This window comes from Penicillium malachiteum (assembly GCF_028827825.1).
Source record: "Penicillium malachiteum strain IBT 17515 chromosome Unknown utg000005l:1.0-9002435.0:326005.0-9005861.0, whole genome shotgun sequence".
NCBI classification, from domain to species: domain Eukaryota; kingdom Fungi; phylum Ascomycota; class Eurotiomycetes; order Eurotiales; family Aspergillaceae; genus Penicillium; species Penicillium malachiteum.
The window spans coordinates 3,973,739-3,994,292 of record NW_026643099.1 but is presented as its reverse complement, the minus strand read 5'-3'; the positions used below and the strand labels follow the sequence as shown (position 1 = coordinate 3,994,292).

The 20,554-nt window shown below is 48.2% G+C and overlaps 9 protein-coding genes across 9 annotated transcripts; 5 read left to right on the top strand and 4 right to left on the bottom strand.

The window, feature by feature from the left end:
* Positions 1 to 178: 178 nt before the first annotated feature.
* On the bottom strand, positions 179 to 2,182 carry N7483_011493 (pentatricopeptide repeat protein; the record flags this gene model as incomplete). The annotated part of the gene is made up of 1 exon (XM_057094920.1): positions 179 to 2,182. One exon carries the CDS (start codon positions 2,180 to 2,182, stop codon positions 179 to 181), a length of 2,004 nt encoding a protein of 667 aa, XP_056940891.1.
* Positions 2,183 to 2,908: 726 nt separating this feature from the next.
* On the top strand, positions 2,909 to 3,487 carry N7483_011492 (CCDC12/cwf18 family protein; the record flags this gene model as incomplete). Its single annotated transcript, XM_057094919.1, has 1 exon — positions 2,909 to 3,487. The coding sequence occupies one exon, from the start codon at positions 2,909 to 2,911 to the stop codon at positions 3,485 to 3,487; it is 579 nt and encodes a 192-aa protein (XP_056940890.1).
* A 355-nt stretch (positions 3,488 to 3,842) lies between these two features.
* N7483_011491 (zinc finger CCHC-type containing 10) lies at positions 3,843 to 4,870 on the bottom strand (the record flags this gene model as incomplete). The annotated part of the gene is made up of 2 exons (XM_057094918.1): positions 3,843 to 4,506; positions 4,596 to 4,870. The coding sequence occupies 2 exons, from the start codon at positions 4,868 to 4,870 to the stop codon at positions 3,843 to 3,845; spliced, it is 939 nt and encodes a 312-aa protein (XP_056940889.1).
* A 753-nt stretch (positions 4,871 to 5,623) lies between these two features.
* N7483_011490 (putative R3H domain protein) lies at positions 5,624 to 8,278 on the top strand (the record flags this gene model as incomplete). Its single annotated transcript, XM_057094917.1, is given in 5 exon segments — positions 5,624 to 5,674; positions 5,730 to 6,535; positions 6,605 to 6,745; positions 6,813 to 7,846; positions 7,860 to 8,278. The coding sequence occupies 5 exon segments, from the start codon at positions 5,624 to 5,626 to the stop codon at positions 8,276 to 8,278; spliced, it is 2,451 nt and encodes an 816-aa protein (XP_056940888.1).
* A 1,940-nt stretch (positions 8,279 to 10,218) lies between these two features.
* On the top strand, positions 10,219 to 13,173 carry N7483_011489 (IQ calmodulin-binding motif domain protein; the record flags this gene model as incomplete). Its single annotated transcript, XM_057094916.1, has 1 exon — positions 10,219 to 13,173. The coding sequence occupies one exon, from the start codon at positions 10,219 to 10,221 to the stop codon at positions 13,171 to 13,173; it is 2,955 nt and encodes a 984-aa protein (XP_056940887.1).
* A 424-nt stretch (positions 13,174 to 13,597) lies between these two features.
* cia1 (iron-sulfur cluster assembly protein CIA1) lies at positions 13,598 to 14,902 on the top strand (the record flags this gene model as incomplete). The annotated part of the gene is made up of 1 exon (XM_057094915.1): positions 13,598 to 14,902. The coding sequence occupies one exon, from the start codon at positions 13,598 to 13,600 to the stop codon at positions 14,900 to 14,902; it is 1,305 nt and encodes a 434-aa protein (XP_056940886.1).
* Positions 14,903 to 15,222: 320 nt separating this feature from the next.
* kexA (serine-type carboxypeptidase kexA) lies at positions 15,223 to 17,252 on the bottom strand (the record flags this gene model as incomplete). The annotated part of the gene is made up of 3 exons (XM_057094914.1): positions 15,223 to 16,572; positions 16,648 to 17,008; positions 17,077 to 17,252. 3 exons carry the CDS (start codon positions 17,250 to 17,252, stop codon positions 15,223 to 15,225), a joined length of 1,887 nt encoding a protein of 628 aa, XP_056940885.1.
* A 786-nt stretch (positions 17,253 to 18,038) lies between these two features.
* N7483_011486 (SAM-dependent methyltransferase) lies at positions 18,039 to 18,939 on the bottom strand (the record flags this gene model as incomplete). The annotated part of the gene is made up of 5 exons (XM_057094913.1): positions 18,039 to 18,095; positions 18,152 to 18,270; positions 18,330 to 18,440; positions 18,491 to 18,508; positions 18,618 to 18,939. The coding sequence occupies 5 exons, from the start codon at positions 18,937 to 18,939 to the stop codon at positions 18,039 to 18,041; spliced, it is 627 nt and encodes a 208-aa protein (XP_056940884.1).
* Positions 18,940 to 19,589: 650 nt separating this feature from the next.
* N7483_011485 (endosulfine family protein) lies at positions 19,590 to 20,287 on the top strand (the record flags this gene model as incomplete). The annotated part of the gene is made up of 3 exons (XM_057094912.1): positions 19,590 to 19,625; positions 19,682 to 19,765; positions 19,898 to 20,287. The coding sequence occupies 3 exons, from the start codon at positions 19,590 to 19,592 to the stop codon at positions 20,285 to 20,287; spliced, it is 510 nt and encodes a 169-aa protein (XP_056940883.1).
* Between the last annotated feature and the right edge of the window lie 267 nt (positions 20,288 to 20,554).

The window sequence follows — 20,554 nt, the reverse complement described above, 5'->3', positions numbered from 1 at the left end:
GTATGGCGACTTTCTATAATGATTCTATGTACAGTACATGAGAGCCGAATTAAACATAAGATTCGCATAACCAATGCTGAAATCCCCAGGCCAGCCCAAGGCCTATTCAAAATAAGATAATCTATGATACAGAAGGGGTTGATACAAGAAATGAGAAAAAAACAAATGGGTATCCATGTCACAGTTTGGGCTTCAGCTTGGTGCCCAACTTCTCCAGTCCGTCCTCAATGAGCTGTTCATACTGCTGCTTTTTGCCAGCAGCAGGTGACTCAGAGTCCGAGAGAGTGACAACAGCTTGAGGCACCTTAGAAGCACTCTCATCCAGCTCTTCAATGGCTACCCAAAGTCGCTCAGGATCACGAAGATAACGCAGGCTCTTCATTGTGTAGGGATCGATAGAGAACCCAGCGCTCTCCATCTCTTGAATCGCACGCGCTGTCTCGGGGATTTTCTGGGCGTTGGCATAGCCATTGATGATGTGATTCCATGTCACGTCGTTGAACCTGACATGATGCTTATCCATCATCTCTCGGATTTTGCTTGCTCCACTAGGTTGCCTGTTGTAGATGAAAGCACTCATAAGCAAGGTCCAGGTGCGCACAGTGGGTTTCGCCGCGATGATGGCCTTGCCATTCTGGTCTATGATATTTGAGGAGTGGAGCATATCTTCAACAAGTTGCACACATGATCTTAAGCCACGAGGACTGTTGCGGAAGGCGATGAGGAATTCATTATAGGTGTGGTCAGTCTCCACCAAAGGAGCAATGGAAGGATGGCCCTCAGCGGCAAGTTCACGGAAACGCCCGTAAATGCGCTGTACATTCAACAGACGGTTCTGACAGCGGAAATAAGTAGCCAGAATGAGATACAAGGCGACTGGGGAGGGAGGAATTTTGTCATCCCCAGACCGAGTTACATAACGGGGAGGGACGACAGTAAGCTCTCTGAGAGGGATGATATCGTGGACGTTGTTATAAATGTCAAGCATTGAATAGAATATGCCTGAAGGGTCGGCATCGGCATCCATGTGCTTGACGGTAAAAATGTAATGCGAATGGAATATCTTGCTGGCAATCCAAGGATTCTTGCGTAGATCTTCTTGCGCTGTAATTTCACGTACGAAGGCCTCAATGCGAGCGCGGTCCCCACGAGTGACAGCGTCATTCAAAAGTGTGAGGTAGCTGTAGGAGTCAAGTTTGTAGTTATGGCTCTTCATGAAGTGAAGAATATCTCCTCCCAACTGATGATCCGCTTTGAAGGCATTAGAAAGGACAACGTTGAGCATATCCCGGTCTGGTTTAACCCCCATCTCCAAAAGTCGCGGCAGAATCTTGAAGTTGCGCTCGCCTGCATTGTCTTCGACGGTATCTAGAGTGAGAAGCTTGCAGCAATGTCGGTTCACGCCTTCTGAGTTCAGATCGAAATCAGGGTCTTCAAGTTTGGGGATAAATTCCAGTGCCTGGAGCGCTCTATCCACGTCCTTGAACTCGGTAAATCGCCACATGAAGCAGAGTGCGGTTTCAGGTCTCATCGTGATGTTTCTTTTTTGGACAGTTTCAAAGCCCAAAAGCACGGCTTCGGATCTTGCACGGCGGATATACAAACGTATACCTTTATGAGGTAGTGAGAGTATGGGCCAGTAATCTGGATGAAGGACTAATTCGATAAAGGACTGGTAAGTCCAGGTACCGTACCTCCAATCCTGCAGCCAGTCCGCATAATGGAAACGATCCAAATACAACAGACAATCGATAAGCATGGTGAAATTTGGTCTCCTCTGGTCCTCTATCGTGACGATAAGAAACTCCATCAGCAGTTTCGGATCATTCTGCATCAGCCAGATGGCTAAACGTTGCCAGGCAAAGCCCCTCTCTTGCCAGGACATGCGTCGCCACTTGTTTCGAAATTTACCATGGCAATCTTCTTGTAACTTTGCAAGGAGCGCCTCTCCTTCTTTTCCTAGAGCCATCATGACACGTTTGTTTTCAATTTCACGCTGGTAGTGTTTGGCTTTATAGACCTCCTTGTACATGGCTTTCCACTGGACGAGGGCCAGCGGTCGAGAGTACAGAGAATTCGCCCGGATTGTCATTGCCATTTTCATCTGATCCTCCGTAATTAATCTGTTTTGTGCTTCGGTTTCGACCGCGATCTTCATTGGGCCAACCAAACGACCGGCCATACTGGGGTTGGCGCCTTGTTCATGAAGGACTCGTTCAACTTGCTTCAATGATAATGATCTGCTGGATGAAGATCGAAGGGATGATGGTTTCCGAGAAACGGGATTTCTGAGCCGTCGCCCCCGAGTAGTACGACTGTTGATCGGGATTTTCTTGGGCTTCGAAGTAAGACCTTGGAGTAGACCAGGGCTAAACCTAGGTTCCATTGTGGCCGATGCCGCATCATCTTCCCCGGTTATGTGGTTACCAATTGACGCATCTGTAGACACATGGCAAGCTCCATATGTATAATTCAGGTCTCTCAATTTCCGATATGATTGACCAGGACTGCCATATTGCGCCGTCAACAGCCCGTTAAACCGGGGGTGAGCGATTCGGCGTGAACACAGTGACATTCAGCGATTTGTGGCGATCGACATGGAGCATTCGTAGTTCACAATCAATCGTAGTAAAAACAAGGTAGAAAGGGTTATGTTGCGACAAATAGAAAAAAAAAAGTTGAGTAGTTTAAAGAAGCGCGGAAAGGTTGGAGCGCAGGTTCCCCGATTTTGCTGTGGCTAGTGTGTGGCGCGTTCTTCTCCCCGTTATCGCCGCAACATTGTCAACTCTCCAACTTTTTTCCAAAGCTACGGAGGACTTTGGCGGCTTTGTTCAACCCTCTTCTTTACCAATTAAACATACTAAACCGGTCTCACCTTTTTACACTTCTATTAAATATCTCTCCAACAATGTCCTCCAACCAAGCCTCATTGGATGCTGCTTCCAATGACCGCAAAGCTCGTCTTGCCAAGCTCGCAGCTTTAAAGCGCAAAAAGCCCGAACCAGACACCTCAGACCTGGGCGCAGATGCCTCAGAACCCTCCGATATTCCTTCAGAAACCAACAAATTTTTATCTGGGCGTAATTACGATGCCGAGACTCGCGGGCCAAAGCTGGGCTTTGAGCAAGGTCCACAAGAGGGCCAAGTGACTGTGGAAACCCAGGCCGCCCAGATCGCCGATGCTGTGAAAGAAATTGCTCAGAAGGAAGAGGAAGCCGATCAACCTATTGATCTATTCAAATTACAACCGAAGAAACCCAACTGGGACTTGCGGCGAGATTTGGACGAGAAGCTCAAGACGCTGAATGTGAGGACGGAGAATGCTATTGCCCGTCTTGTTCGTCAACGGATAGAGAATGCGCAGCGGGAAGCTAGGGAACGTGGAGCGAAGTCCAATGGAGAGGATGGAGAGGAAGTTGGTATTGAGGGACAGATGCTGGTGGAGGGGATTCATCTTCGCGAAAAAGAGGCTGAAGACGAAGACTGATTTGACCTTGAAAATGATACCCTATATTGCAGAGGTTCGGACATGACTTCTAGTTCTTCTGCTTTTCTTGTGTTTTCTCCTTTTCATCACTACTGAATATCCAAATAAATGCGCCTTTGTGATTTTGTTATGAATCTGACGTCCAATTAGCCCAAAAAGTGGGAGTATCTCAGAGACTTGAACGGGGCGTTGGAAATGAACCTGCACATTGGGGTGTATGGATATGTATGCTAATAATACAACTGATTCAAGATGGAATCGTGAAGATCGGGGACGCAGTTCAACTGCATTCAGGAAATGAAAATAAATCCCAATTTTCCAAAGCAAAAAAAAAAAATCATAAGGCTTCGTTCGATCAACGAGAAATATTCATAGTCTGTGTCAAAGCAAGGCGCCTGCTATATGGGCTCATACTGCGCTCTCGAGGTGGACCTGGGCGAGCTCGAGATTCTTGTTTGGGTCGTGTTGGCTGAGCAGAAGGATCATGTCGATCCCGGTAGGACCGCTGTTCAGAGCGGTCATGCCCGGGATTCGGGGTCATGGACCGTCGTTCCTTTGTGATTTGGCTCTTATTTATACTGCGACTGCGTGGATTGTCTCGAGCTTTACGGGAGTCTCGATGTCTTCCACGTTCTTCCGGGCTGCTCTCGCGGCGACGACGCCGGATGTTTCTATCTTCGGCCCACTCTCGTGACCTAGAACGATGACTGGCACCTGATGAATAAGAAGATCCACTAAGGCTATCGCCAGAATCGCTGTATCTTCTCTTGCGGTTTTTCCCGGGAGGAGGCGAGACTTTGGGTTGACGATCTTTAGCATGTCCACTTTGCTTGCGATCACGATCAGGTGATGCGGATGCAGAGCGGGTTGTGGATATTGTGGCGACTGAATGGGTAGAATGAGATGAAACAGATCTTGCTCGCTTTGGAGAACGACCATGACGATCTGTATTATCTTGGTCTCTCCTGCGGCCACGCTCTTCTTCCCGCTTGGCCAGTATCTCATCGGCCACGCCATTGCTAGTAATATATCAGCTTGAGATCATGAGCACAAAGTATCGATGAGTGTTGAAAAGGACTCCAAAAAAACAGATAGAGTAGTCACATACGTGCGCACATGGTCATCTGGGACCTCTGTCGATAGTTTAGGCATTAACCGTGGGTTTTGCAATTGCTGAGTTCGTGACGGTCGCGATATGTATGGACGCTCTTGTGCTGTCGCCTTGCATTCATAGCTATAATGACGTATGTCAAAGTCAGTACAAGACCATTTCAAAGTAGATATTGAGGAGAACATATCTCGTTTTAGACATTTTTGGCATACTGTAGTCGCCGAGGCTTTGCTAGGACCTCTGAGGTTTGGGGCATTTCGATAACGATTCATAGTGTAGGGTTTAGGAATATGAAAGAGTTCAAGATAAGTTTTTCAAAGTAAGAATGACTTCTAAGCCAGATCAAAGAATCGATCAACCCCCCCCTAGTCACTAGTCACAGTTTGGATTAATCGCTTCACAAGTTTCGCGCCTGTTGAAGGAAATTCCAGGCGCGCGGTAGAGGCGGTCGGGCGCGGCAATTAAATTGCCCACTGAAACTCTTCGGGCGTTGAAGATTCAGAATTATGACCTTCCAACGCTCCTTCTTCGTCCCTATTTTTCACCGTTTAGGGATTCCTCCAGAATTGAAACTAGGAGAACTGTGGTCATAGACCTTGGGGTTCTCACATATTTCTCACTTCTTCGGACCAAAACCCGTGGTCCATCTCAATTCGAGGTCTTTATCGCTCTGACCATGAACCAGCTCTGACATTGTGTAAGATCCACTTCTTGTTGGTCACTCTCACTTTTCTCCCACTATTTGGGTACATTTTGAGATGTATTCTGGTTTTCTTTTTGTAATAATTTGCTGACGTCTGTTATCTCCCAGCTTTTCTTCCCCATGGCGAAGGCCCTCTACCTAAGATATGTCTTTCTTTTTGGGCTTGTGTGAAGCGATACTCTACAGTCACATCATTTCGGTTCAATCGCCAGCTTCTTCTCGATAATTTTGCCCAAGATTTGGTAATTTTGGCATCGCATCGACTTGATTTCTATTCTTCTAGGAATCCTTCAACCCTCACAGTGGGAACTTTACAACAATCATGGGATCAACGGGTACATCGCAGGGAGATAGTCATTTCTCCTTTGCAAAGGTTCGTCATGTCTTGAGTGAACTTTGGATATTCAGTGCTAATTACCCGCTATCAGATCGCTGCTATGCCCGCGCGCAATAGTTCCCAATCCCCCTCCATGCCCAATATGAGTGGTAATCAGCCAGGACCTTTACCGAATTATCCGCCATCACTCGAAGCCAGGGCATCTTTGCCTGATTCCCATCCTTTGAACACAATTCAGCCAGAGAGCCATCTAGGCGATCCTCTTGTTGATTCTCTTGGAAGAACAATGCAGGATATTGATATCAACCTCAACAAAGACCGTGCAGAGTCAACATCCTCATTTGATGGCCAAGAAAGTGGACTGCTTAAACGAGATACCTATTTCGATGATGATCGCACCCACCTTTCTAGTTCATCCACAAAAATGACCAACTTCGACTCCAAAAGCTTGGCCTCAGTCACGACTTTTGCTATGGACGAGAAAGACTCTGTCCGACCTGATGACAGTGCTAGTGTGCAAGCTATTGATGAAGAAGAATCTCTCTCCGGGCATGCATCTGGAGCACCCAACTCTGTCACAGGCTCTGAGGCTGGGGCTCGTGCTTTCCGAGACAACTTCCGAGATGGCAATATTCCACGGCCGCGTGGGATTCTCCCAGTGCCTGGGCCCCCTTTCACTAGTGGGAACCAACGAGGGGCTGTCGTGATCCCTCCAGACTCGGTAGCCAATAATTTTGTGGTTCATGTCGATCCTGGCACTTTGCAAGACAACCCAAACCTCAATACATTCCCTCTTGAACCCGATACGAAATTGCTGGAGGCAATGAAATCTCCGAAGGATCGGCTCTTGATACTTCAGTTGGAGGAGAAAATACGCTCTTTTATCAGAGATGACAGGTATGTCTTACGGTCTAACTTGAGCCCCACTCTCTACTCAGTGTTTAATATCTCTTTTCTCCCCGCCAGTGACGATTCACTAGAACTTCCGCCATCAAATGCATTTGGACGGCTTCTTGCACATAAATTGGGTGATTACTACCACCTCACACACTTTGTGGACAACAATGTAACATCAGTTCGACTTCATCGGACGCCCTTTTGCCGTCTGTAAGTCAACTCCATATCTTCCTTTTTCCCTCTATGATGTTGTCGATTTTGAGCTAATATTCAGCAGTCCTACACCTTTGTCTGAAGTACACGCTGCTACTAACACGACTCCACCGCTGACTCTTCCTGCTATGAAGATCATGCGCCGAACAGACGGCGAACGTCCTTCCACAGAAGGCAGCGTGGCTGCAAGCTCATCTGTCCCATCAAAAGCTCCCTCCGAAGTTGGCGACGGTCAAGATTCAGGCTCCTCGGCGGGTACCCCAGCCAAGGATCGCTTAGCGTTGACCAGGGAGGAACGCGAGGCCAAATACGCCCAGGCTCGTGAGCGGATTTTCCGCGACTTTCCCGACGCCGCCAAATCGGATCCAGCTAGTGGCGATTCGAATGCCAACATGTCACGCTCTAGCTCCACGACCGGACGCAAGAAGAACAATCGACAACGTACCCCCCACGACGATGGGTTCGAAGCTCGGTCTCAGTTCAATGCCTACTATCCTGGAGTGCCATACAACAATAGCCCAGCCCAATATCCTGGAGCCAATGGACCTTCTGTTGGGGAAGGATACAATAGCCAGGTACCTTACCTGGTTGGACCAGGCGTGGCACCACCAACTAATGGCTATGTGCCTTCAGGTGGGAACAATGCGATGTATCCTGGAGGAAATATGCCTATGAACAACGTGCCGCAGTATCAGATGGCTATGTCACCGCAGATGCCTAACAATGGGCCGGCGTGGCAGGGGGGAAATATGCCGCAGCAATCACCATACTCTGGGTATGCGTCAATCAATCAGCAGCCTGGAATGATAGGTCAACAACCATCCACCAAATCTTCTCCAGCTATGAACAACTTTGCCATCCCCCAGTCTGGTCCATATCCTCAAACTCCCGGTTGGAGTCCGCAGGGTTATCCAGCAAACTATCAACAGGCTCCTCCGCCTCAGCCTCAGCGTAGTCAGCAACCTCCAGCTCATTGGCCAAACTATCCCCCTCCTTCTCAGCCTATGGCTCCCAACATGGCATCCTATCCCTACGCTCAATATCCAGGGCAGCATTTGAATCCTGGACTTCAAGCTCCCAATGGACCTAACATGGCTGGTAATCTGGCTAGATCTCACTTCAACCCCCCAGACTCGCTCATTTGTCCCCGGAACTGCCGCACCCCGTCATCCAATGAAGGGTATGCAGCATCCACTGCCACCATACAACAATATGGCACCCACGGCTCAGGGTCAATGGTCTGGCTATGGAGATCCTGCATTTAACAGGAACCTGAACCACAGTAACCCAGACCACAGTAACCCAGCACGTCCTCCTCATCCAAACACTCGCGATTCAATCGCCAAATGGGGCACACCCTCTCACCTCCCACCAAAACCTCCTCCGTCTGAAGTGCCCTCTGAGTTTGACGTGAAGCACCGCGCAGGATCCAATACGATGCCCACCACGCCATACACCAACGGCATTGTCGGAGCCAAGAATGGGCCACTTGTGGTTTCTGGTGGTAATACCGAATCAAAAACAAACTAAGCATGACGCTTGTTTTGTTCATTTCTCTCTCTTTTCTGTGCATTCGGCCTATGACTTGGCCATGAAGATTGGTGATGGCTCGTTTTGGTCGTTAGAACGGGCACCTAAAGTTACCTGCATGCCAGCATTGTACAGTTCCAAACTGCAAAGCGATTCAATGTTGGGAGCCGGGAGTGAAACTCGTCATTAGCAACTCTGAATCTACATATTCATTGTCTTGACTTATCTTCCTTACCTTTCGTCGTAAACTTTATATTATCGGACGTTACGAAGAAGTATGTAGTTTGTCTTTTAACTTTGAAGTATACGAATGACCTGGGGCCTCAAAGAACCAAGTCATACATATTTATTAGCACTGTTAAGCACTTGAGTAGTAACACTACAAGTCCTCACGCCCGCGGCACTATTGTCAGAAGGGATGGAGGACGTGATGGAATATCTGCATGTGTGCATCTGTGTGTCATACGTAGGAGAGAGTGAAGGGGATATCTACAGGGAACGTGTGGACCACCTGCCAGTGGGCGTGGTCCTGAGGTCCAACAACTATAGCAGCGAAATTGGGAAAGGCATCAATATCCCCAGCACTGACCTCGGGAAGTGCTTGGCTAGGTGTATTCACATCCTCTCAGACAGAGCACTTGAGATGTTCACATACTTAAGTATACCTGGACAGGGCTCAGTCAGGAGTATCTACATGTGACCGGTGACCTACACCTCTTTGTATGTAAGTACCTACGGGGTTACCTGGAGTGGAAGGAAGGCTAGCCGCTACATATTTAAAGTTGGGTATAGCCAACTGGCACCTGGGCAGCCCTATGGCCTGGGGATAGTAGGCTGATTCTGCCCCTCTCCTCAGGGCGGTCAATACGAGTGCAGGCACCCAAGTAGTAAAAGAGGCCTCTTTTTAGGCCTATATAGGTTATCCCCTTAAATTATAACCTTCAAAATGTTAAAGTTCTTATGAGCTTGAATTTTTGAAGCACTAACTAGGTAGTATGTAAAATACAAAATTCAAGTTATAAGTTTAGGCTAGTTACTCAAGTGCTAGTAGTGCCCTCAAGTCACGGTGCCAGTGCTTAATAGTACTTATAGTGCATGTGGGTCTTGTGACGCGTGAAGGTTATGTATATCGCGAACCCCTGGATTCAGGATACTACCATAAATTCCGTCCACTTCAAGTTACCTTCTGTAGTACTTGATATATCTAGAACCACAAAAATTGTGATAATCTACCTGAATTTTATTTGGCATCAATTCTAGTAGTCAATTCAAGTACTCGACCATGTGCACTCAGTATACACCTGGACAGCCCTGGAGATATCCTGCTGATTATCAATCACATGGATTTGGTCATTCCTGCATATAACATGACGTACCTAGGACGTTCTTAGCTTTCAATATAGAAACACTCGACCAACGCGTAAATCAGCCGAAAACAGACCGGAAATAAGATCCTAGCATTAAATATTAGGTGTATGTAGCAGGGAAAAGACCTCCTTGCACCACGAGGCCCGCTTAGCTAAGCTCCGTTGACGTCTTTCTGCTTGCGGCCATTAGATTCCATCTGGTCAGCAACAACAGCTCCTGCTGTCGTGATCCCCTGGAGAACTGTCGGTTTTCGTTCCCTTAGTCGCTTTTTATCACTCCTTTACTCCCTGCCAAAATGAACTAAGTCCTCCTTCTTCCAACTTTGAAACAAAGCACGGGATCCCTCCGCAACCCCGGCCACCTTAGCAAGAGCATGCTCCTCCGGTCCCTCCTTTGAGGCCTAAACGTACACATATTCTCTTGTTTGAAGCTGGAATCCTGTTCAGCACACGACGATACACAGGTGTGTAGAGGAATCTATACAGGAAAATCTATATAGCCTCGCCTAATCGCTTATCAGTTGTGCCCCGCCGAACACCCTGCCACAGTAGTGGTGCCCACTTGGCTAGACAATGATGCGTCGCAACTCCGATATAGAAATCCAACTTCCCGATGCAGGACCAACGCCTCTATCCCCGGATTCTATGACCGAGCCTGATGTGGAAATGCTATCTGATGACGCAACTCTTCCACTGACTCTTCCACCTCATATCGCTGCCCGATTCTACCGCCGAAGCAGCAAGGTACGACGCTCGTCCGCCGCCTCGTCGCGAAGAAGCTCCGTTTCGTCCCTACATTCCCACCACTCGAACGCATCCTCTCATGGCACATCAAGCACGGACCACATTGCTCAACACCTCCGGCGTACATCTATCCTTGAATCACGCAAGGCACGGCTGGCTGATCGTGCCCTGCACGCTGAGAAGGTCAGATTACGTGCCGCCCTAGCAAAGGCGGCTACCAGGAACTTGCAAATTGAAGAACGGGCTTTGGCTGCCCAACAAGCCCGGGAACGTCTGCTGGCCGGTATTACCGCCAAGTGCGAGGAACAGGTCAAGCGGGCTAAGAAGAAGGCTGAGGATCAGCGGGAGAAGAAAGCTGCGGAATACGCGCGCCAGAGGTTGGAATTGGAAGAGAAATTCGTCGAGGCTGAAAAACGGCGAGCTCTTTATCAGCAAACCCATCGGCGTCAGCGTACTAGCAGTTTACCAGCTGCGGAGGAGAAGAAGATGGCACGCGCAGTGACTAAATCGCTTACTCGAGATGCGGCTGTTCGAAAGATCCAACGAGTTTGGAGAACTCATCATGCGAAGAAAGTAATGGGAGAATTCCGAACCCTTAATCTATCAGTTGATCGGATTCGGGAGATGCCATTTGAAGAAGTTGGTCGTTTCGTCTCAAACAAGGACGTACTTGATACCATGAGCAAAGTCCTTCGCTTGTGTGGTCTGAACGATTTGGAAGGCGGGGCTTTGGGTGAACGAGGCGCTGTGCGTACGTTCCTCAGCAGCTATCTCATCGTCACCCATCCAACCGAGGTCATGAGCGGGGACGGTGAACAGGAGCAAGACCTGATTTCCAAGGCGCGGGAACTCCTGGTAGCCTTTGATCAGGTTGCTGCACTATTGTCATCGGGCTGCTGCTCACCCACTGTAATCACCGCGGATCTTCAAATATTATGTGAAACGCACAATGTCTTCTTCTCAGCGTTTCATGCTTGGAAGTCCCACGATTCAACAGTCCTAATCGAGATCATGCTTGCCCAATTTGTCGAACTGGAAATGATTTGGCAAACGGTTAAGGATGATACGGCTGGTGGCGTGGCAGAGGACTACCGAGAAGGTATTCGACAGAATCAGATTCTCCTTTTGGCCCGACTTAAGCGCCTTGCAGGCTCAGACCGTGCCATGCAGATGGTTCGGGATGCACTTAAGAAGGCCAAACGTGAACGAAAGCGGTCTGCTTCTAAGCAGGCTATTCCTCGGTCTGCAGAGGTCGCAACATCGTCGACTGATGTTTTGACGGAGAGCGTTACATCTCCTATCAGCGAGTCTTTCAACAATGTTGAGGCTGCAGTCTTGCAGGAGCTGGACAAACAACGGTCTTCCCCGCATGAGCAATTTACCAAGATACTCACAGCTCTGCCTGAGAACCGGGTATTGGTACATGAGCTTCTCCTGAATAAGGAATTCAAAATCGAAGAATCGTCATATGCCGAGCCGCGGAAGCGGATTATGGAGCATATGTGCGAACAGATGAGGCAAGATGTTGAAGCCGGGCAAGGAACAGCCTGGACAGTCTCCATGGCCACTGTGATCCAAGACCGTCTGCTGCGCTCCCTGCGTCCGGGTAATTCTCTATATGTGCTCATCAGCGAGGTCTTGGATCCAAAGCTAGTGGAGAGCCAGTGCAAGGCTGGGTCTTTCTCGTATGATAATTTCTTTGATTTTATGAACAATATTCTTCCTCAACTTTGTGCACCATACCGTGATCCCGTGGTGACGGCATTTGCAGCCGATACTTCAGGCGATGCTATTGACCGGTTGGCGAGATTAATGAGCATCATCGATCTGCTCTCTCTCGATCATACCAACTTCATGATTCAGATGGCTGCACCACAGTTGATTCAAGAAGCGCCAGGGTATGAACAGCGCACATTCGAGCGGGGAGTTGCTGATGGCTCAATTTCTCTGGGAAAGACTCGACGATTCTGGCGCACCTATCGAAAGATTATCGTTGATGAGATGAAGAAGCGAGATCCAGAGAATATCCACGGAGAACCCCGTCCATCTACCACGAAAGTCTATGCCCACGGTCTCGCAGACCTTGTGTTCAGCAATGCCACTGTATCAGAGGACTTGATCCCTGAGACCTTAGCCCTGGATCACCAACGACTGGAGCGCCTGCATGCCAGGGTCTTCCAGATCGTAGCCACAGCATCGATCCTGCTGACTGCTAAGAATCTGCTGAAGCGTGATGCCCGATCGCAATGGAAGCCCGAGGCGGATCGCATTCTTTCCCTAGACTTCAATGAAATTCGTGCGGACCGTGTACAGTCTATCTTGGAATCAACCCATCCCATGCCACCGGCTGCGAGTGCCCAACTTGCCGCCACAATCCGCCGAGTACTCGCACCTGTCGCCTCCGCAAGCACCGCGGCCACACCGCACAATGCCCTCCATGTGCAATACGAGGTTTCTTCTGATAGATCATCATCTTCTAGAGATTTGAACTCCGAGTCTTCTGGAAATGCATCCCTCGCATCTAGTTTCACCGACCCGGTAGCTCGGCTGATTCTCTCTCGACTTCGCAGTCATGTCCTCTCCCGACTGAGTGCTTCCAGTGCTTCGGAGAGAGTACGTGCGACGACTACGGCTAGTCAAAGTCTGGCCGGTGCAGGAATGCCCGAGTTTGTGAGTGAGGTGGGACAGCTGGTGGAGGAGTTAGAGAAAGTGCGCGAAGTAGATTGGCTTTGCCATGGGACAGTTTATGAGGGCATATATGATGAAGGCGTTTCTTCACAGTAATGGCGTTTCATAAGATTGCATGTTTGATTTTTCTTTGTTCTTCATTAATATCATGGTTCTGAGTGGTGTTCATCATTTTCTGCGTTTTGTTTGTTCTGATTTTGGTCTTTGGGCATTTGATTGTGCTTGATACAGGCAGATTGGCAGGACTGGGATATGGAATGTATATGACAATAAGAATTGTAGGCGTTGGACAGAATACAGATCACTTGAATCAAATTGGATCAATCTCATATTAATCTCATCTACTAGTCACGTATGTAGATAATGAGATTAAAATTATGCATATCGATATCTCGATATCTAATCGTAACCCCACATACCTAGTATCAACCTCACTTAAAATTTCCCCTCCGCCACCAATTCTCAACCCTCTTCTACCTCCCCTCAATCCTTAATTCCTACTGGGGATAATTTCTATATCATGGCCAAACCAACCCTCACCCTCCTCTCAGATCTAACTCCGCCATCTCTGGAGCGAACATGGCTCACAGCACCCCACCCCACCTTACCTATCGTCGCAACCTGCAGCTCCGACAAGACGGTCCGCGTATACTCACTGCAAAACTTCAAACTCCTTTCCACCATTACCGGCGGCCATAAGCGCAGTGTTCGAACTTGTGCCTGGAAACCTCATATCCAAGGCGAGAGCGTGCTAGCTACTGGTAGCTTTGATGCGACTGTTGGAATCTGGAGACGATGGGATAGCTACGGACGTAGCGAGAATTCCGAGGGATGGGGAGTTGGAGAAAACGGAGAGTCCAATGCGAATGCAGAGACAACCGAAGATGGAGAGGAAGAAGAGTGGCGATTCGCAGTTCTACTAGATGGACACGACAGCGAAGTGAAATCAGTTTCGTGGTCACCATCTGGAATGTTACTAGCGACTTGTGCACGCGATAAGTCTATTTGGATCTGGGAAGATCTGGATGATGGCGATAACAACTTTGAGACTGTTGCGGTATTGCAAGAGCATGGTGGAGATGTGAAAAGTGTAGCGTGGCACCCAGTTGAAGAGTGTCTCGCTAGTGGTGGATACGACGATACAATTCGACTTTGGCGGGAAGATCTAGACGATTGGGGCCAAGTCGCATGTATAAAGAAGCATGAAGGGACGGTTTGGTTTGTTGATTGGGAGGGAACGGAATCCGCGCCTAAGATCTTGCCAGCTGAGGGTGTCGATGTCGAGGGTTTAAGAAATCAATGGCGGGACCAGCATGCGCTTTCTGGACCTAGATTGGTTTCTTGCTCGGATGATCGCACTGTTCGGATCTGGAGACGTCTTCCTAAGCAGATGATGCAACCTGGTGAGATGTCTTCGGCTACTACTGGTATCCCGAGTATTATTCGACCTTCGGGTGGGGATGAGACATGGGATGAAGATGCGACACTGCCCCATGCGCATGAGTTGCCGGTATATGCTGTTGCTTGGAGTCGTCGCACTGGTCTTCTAGCATCTGTTGGTGCGGATGGACGAATTGTCGTTTACGAGGAACGGGTTGTTCGCTCGACTGACTCGGATGCCATGGAGACTGAGTCTGCGGAGGGTAAGACTCTACTGCAAACAGAGTGGGCAATTCTTGCGGTGGTGGACGGTGCACATGGTATATATGAGATTAACCACGCTGCCTGGGCTAAGCGAGCAGACCGTGGATCTGACGGAGATGAGGAGGTATTGGTTACAACCGCAGATGATGGCAGCGTTAAGGTGTGGACACTGCACGGATGAACATGTATACATAAGGACCGAAGTCATATTTACATGATAGTCATATAGAATGACACTACGGTGGTGAGCATAAAATACACTGCATCGATTATACCCAAGGATCAACTTGGAAGTCAACTTGAAAAATCATAGAATTGATTTGAGTCTATCGGAGATCCAGAAGTATACGCCTTTGTACAAATGCATATCCCAAGTAACCCAGCCAGATAAAGGAACATGGGCAAGGAGCAAAAGGAAACTTGAAAAGTTAAAACAATGGAGAAATCGAAAATAGATTCAAACATGGAATACATCACACAGAATCATTGGGACGATTCGTATCATAACGGGTTGCGAGCATCATGGCCATTTGCGATGGGCTGAGAGTCCGCACGATGGTCCTCCTCATCGCTAACATCACCAACAGCATATTGGTCTCGCTCAAGACCAGGCGAATGCAGCTCATCTAGCTCTGACTCGTCAAAGTCACCAGCTTCGATATCGCCACGCGAATGCTTGTTATGGAAGCGATCCAGGACAGACCCAGCACGCATATCCATATCCCGCTCGTTAACACCGAGGTACCCCTTGTGGCCCCGGCGACTGCGCCAGATAAAGAATCCCCAGATACTGACACCAATAATAACAACCACGAGGATGGCCTCGCCGGACTTGGTGTAGGCGTGCATCTCAGTTGCCTTGATCTTCTGCAATTCTTCCTGCTCAGCGAGGGTGCTGTTGGGGTGACCACCAACAGAAGTTTGGGGCAGTTTCTCGCCATCGATACGCGAGTCGGCAGGACGTCCACCGATGCTAGCGATGTCGACATTCATGAAGCGGTCAAGCATATCACGGGTCTGGCGAGGGGCATCAAAGGGAACCATATGGCTAGCATTGTAGAACAAGACGTAGGTCAAGTTACGGGCATGTTGGTAAATACCAGCCGGTTCACCTTCGAAAGTCCAGTCATGACGAGGAGCCCAGACACCTGGTGCAGTCTCGAAACCCGTAGCGCCCTTCCACTTCAGGCTATGAATGTATGTCTCCGTTCCAATATGGTTGCAGATGAGGTCCTTGTCACCACTGAACAGAAGAACCTCGACTCCAGATTCAATCAGACCAGGAATCAACGTGCCAGCAGCTTGGGAGTTCTTAGCTGAGAATGCCTTGCTCACACCACCCGAGCATTCCTGCCAACCAGTCATCTTTGCGGGGTTAATATTCAGCGCCTTGACCACATCATCACGCCGGAGGTATGGTTCCATGAAAGTCAGATCTGGGGGCCAGTTCATGCCACATGAAGGCCAGGAGTCCCGCAGCCGGATGTCGTATACATTGACACACTGGCCGTCGAACTGGGCATATTGGAGCATGCCTTGCAGAACATCCTCGCACTCTCGAATATTGACCTGGTTCTTGGCACCAGGGGTCTCCAACTTGGACAGGCAGATCTTGTTCTGAGCCTCAACTTTCTCGTATACAGCCGATCCCTTTTCAATGATGCCCTCACGTTCAGCAAACTCGAAATATGAGGGGTATTGCTCCGGTGAAATCCAGCCATTTCCGATGAGAAGACCCTTCAGCGGCCATTTCTGTCGTCCATCTGTTTCGGCATCCTTGTTGCGCTCCTTGATAGCCTTGGCGATGTAGGGAATATGTTGACCCGCGTAAGATTCACCAGCGATATATATCTATCAATCAAACTGTCAGTTTCGCGAATTCCTAACAGTGGTGAGTTTCCTTTGAAACATTTGGGGGCCACGTACGTCATCTCTCTCATATTCGGGAAACAGTTCAAAGAAGCGCTCCAAGAAAATCATAAAATGTGCTGACATGGCATCCAGTTCATGCAGATAGCTATTTGTGTTCGCATAGCTGAAGCCAGTGCCGACAGGTTGATCAACAAAGAGCAAGTTGGCGAATTCATCCCACGATCCTTTGTTATATTCCAAAGTGTGGTCATCCTTGAGTCGATACGGGCCAACTTCCATCAAGGCACCGTCCATAGAACTACATCCGGGTCCACCATTCAACCAGATGACAGTGCGCTGGCGATTCGCGATATGCCTGTTCTCGTAATGCCAGAAGAAAAGGTTGCCGTTCGTCTCGGGGTCGACCTCGATGTGTCTAATGAGTTGATTTTAGTTAGGCGCAAACCCCTCTCTGGGCACAGTACAGATTGATTAGAAACTTACCCAGCGTGCATCTTCAAGAGAGGTCCTTCCGGAGCTCCTGGTAAATCATGAACATAGTAATCGGCGGCTGAAGCAGCCGCAGCGAGCGTTGGGCCTAGTACCAAGGAGGCGGACCATGATAGCATGGCCAGGGCCCCGCCCCTCTTGGAACGAGGGAGCGAGGGCACGAAAAGCATCCTAAAAGAGTGTCCAGGGCTGACAGCTTCGCCTTATTGTATTCGTTCAGGTTAACGCCTTCCAGTGAAGGAAGCGCTTAGGTGGGTTATCGAGAGGTCCGTCACGGACGTAAGATGACGGGATCAAGCGATCATCGGAATCCGAAAAGGATGGCGAAGGATGAAGGGGAGTTCGAACGAAAGACGGCAATAGGAGAGATCGACCCTTCTCGCTTAAATATCAAGGGATATGAGTGAAGTAGAAAAGTGGAAAGGGACTCGAAGAGTAGCGGAACAAAGCGGGTTTGCTGGCGTGGCCTGGACCGTCATGTATTATATATGGTATTTATATTACTCCAAGATACAAATAATACACCGGTGAAGTGTGTATAATTACCCGAATGATCAATACTATACAAGTACAATACTTTAGCCGCCACCAGCCCCATGCATTATTCAAGTGCCCCATTACTCTTTTAGTGACTATATAGATGTGGATCATTGAGCGCATTTTAACTATTAGTACGAGTACGGGGGGGGGGGGGATTGTAATGCGAGTACGCTTACTTCGGATATCCTCTATATTTAGTTAGAATGGATTTACTTGGCACATGTACTATCATTACCCCTAAGATGGGCGTTTAAGTCTGAAACCAAGTTGATACTTCAGACCGTTACATGTACTTAGTACATCATCATGATGATAAAGACTACGACATTGGCTCTGGAGTATTAGTATAAGTGGGAATTGCCGAATTATTTTATTCTTTTCTGGACTATATAATAGTTTTTCAGGATTAAACCAGTTTAGAAAAGATCACCAACGTCCTTGTCGGCATCATTTTTAATCAGATCCACCATCCCCTAATCCAGTCAGACAATCCTATTAATTATTAATGTCTTTCAGGGGCTTCACTTACTGCGGGCATGATTGGTTCTCCATTCTCATCTGTCACATAGCGAAAGGGCATCTCAGTACGCTCATGTTGGTTGATCAGAATTTCGGGGTAATCAACATAGTTGATCTTCTCCAATGGGACTAAATGCTGGTTAACTACCAGACCAATGAGAACTTGAATGACAGTGCGGATCAAATACTTTTCTCATGTACGACCATGCGAGTTACTCGCACAGCGGTATCAGTGGTCATCTGCTTAGGACCAAGACGTCGACCAACATAGCCCTTTTTGCGGAGTTCAGAAGTACGGTCTAAAATGTTAGTTTCTTGTTTCTGTTCTCCATTCATTCGAATGTCCTACCTCGTGGGGGATCATCACCTAATAGCCATTAAGTTAGCCCACAATTTCCACATAAGTTCAAGGTTAAATTCAAGTTCCCAGGATGATCCGCGGGGTACCACCTGGGCAAGTGAATATTCATACATACCGAGAATACCACCGAACAAAAACACATCAAAGTTGTCACCATCCTCGGGGCTCAATTCCACAGTAGCAGAAGGATCCAATAGACAAACTCTCTCCTTGCAATGCGCAAAGACATCCTCGACACTACGCTGCTCGACCTCCAGTCCACGGGTAGCAGCAAGGTCAGCGGGCATTTGCAGCTCGGCAGGCACAGAGCTCAGAAGGAACCGAGCCCCGCGGTCGTGCGATTCGCGAGCAATGCAAGCATATTCCAACGCGGACCACGGACCCAGTTCGGGATCTAGGTGTTCGACCACAAAGGCCCTGGTCTTCTGATCAGTCATGGCGGGGTTGAGGAATCTGGGGTTGAAAGAAAAAAAAATTGCCAAATTGCGGGAAAATCATGAGGGAAATCTGGTAGAGGATTGCGGTCCCACACTTATCGAGGTCATTTGTAGAACTCTTTGTGCGAATGTAGCGATTTCATGAGAGGGAGATGCATGGGTTAAGAGATCTGTATCTTGTAAGGTTCCCTTGGTTCTTTTTTTCTATCTCTGTTTCAAATGTTCAAATGTTCATTGTTGTCCACATGGGCATATTATCTTTGAGTGAATAGTAGATGGCGAAGCTCTGGTTTTGATGACGTACAGTGCTGGTTGTAATGAAAATGAGTACTTATTTCTCCCTTCCACAAAATAATAGATATCTTGTTCTTATTTAGCAATATTGAAATCTATTTATACATTATTTTAATATGTAAGAATTATCACCATAAAATACTCAGTGGAAATAAAACAGAGACCAATCAGTCTAGTCATTTTAGAGAGTTTCTTCACATCGGGCGCGGATAGTCGTTATCGATAAATCGAGCACCCAACTTTCTTTCTCTCTCTCCACTTCCTCCTCCCTTTAAAAAGCTCCTGGATTTCTTCCCCCCAAATCTATTTGTTTTTTTCTCTCTCTTCATTCTTCAAATTCAACAATCTTGCCCATCATGAATCCTCATCAACAGAATAAGGTCGATATCAGCGTGAGTCCTCGAACTACATGCCCCTCCTTCCAGAATGGAGTACTCATTTCCACTAGTCTCTGAGCCCAGATGAGCAACGTCTATTCCGCATGTATGGCAAGATGCCCAACAAGAAAGATGTTCTGCAGAACAAGCTGAAGGTAAGATCCCACCCCTATACCATTAGCGGCGATTTCCATCATTCGTGCATCGTTCTATATTATTCCCCCACCTCAACTATTTCCTATCCTACACCAACAAAACACTAATCCTTCTCTTCTTATTCTCTATAGGAGCGTAAATACTTCGACTCTGGAGATTACGCTCTCAGCAAGGCCGGCAAGGCCTCAGATGTCGGCGTAACCAACATCGGATCCCGCCACCCAGTCCCCGAAAACATTCCACACCTCACCGCAACCTCTCCCGGAGCCAACAACCCCGCCGCTGCTACCGGTAACGGTGGTAGCATTAGTGCTCAAGGTGGTCAACAGATCCCCGGCAGTCTGAGCGGACACCCCGGCTCCATCGGATTCCAGAGCCGTAGCCCCATTAAAGAGGGGTACCTGCACCGGAATTCTAGTCTTAGTGAGGGTTCAACTGGACCTGATTCCCAGGATAAGGAGCCTAAGGAACCGAGTGTGAGTCCTCCACCTGCTCGGGAGGGAGTTCCCATTCATCGGTGATTCTATTGAGTTGAGTCACCGATAAATTGATGCATTGCATGGATATCTCATGGGTTTTATTTTATTTTCTTGTTTTTTCTTTGATATTGATTTTCTTTTAACAATCTCCATATGTGTTTGGGAAGGATTTGCTTTCTTTTTTCTTTCTTTCTTTTTTTACCACCTCTTATATGCTGGATGTTCAAAAGCCTGGCGCTATGGGGACTTTCTCGGGGGTGAGGTACACTGCGGGACAGGACCAGGATGCAGGATGCAGGATGACATTTT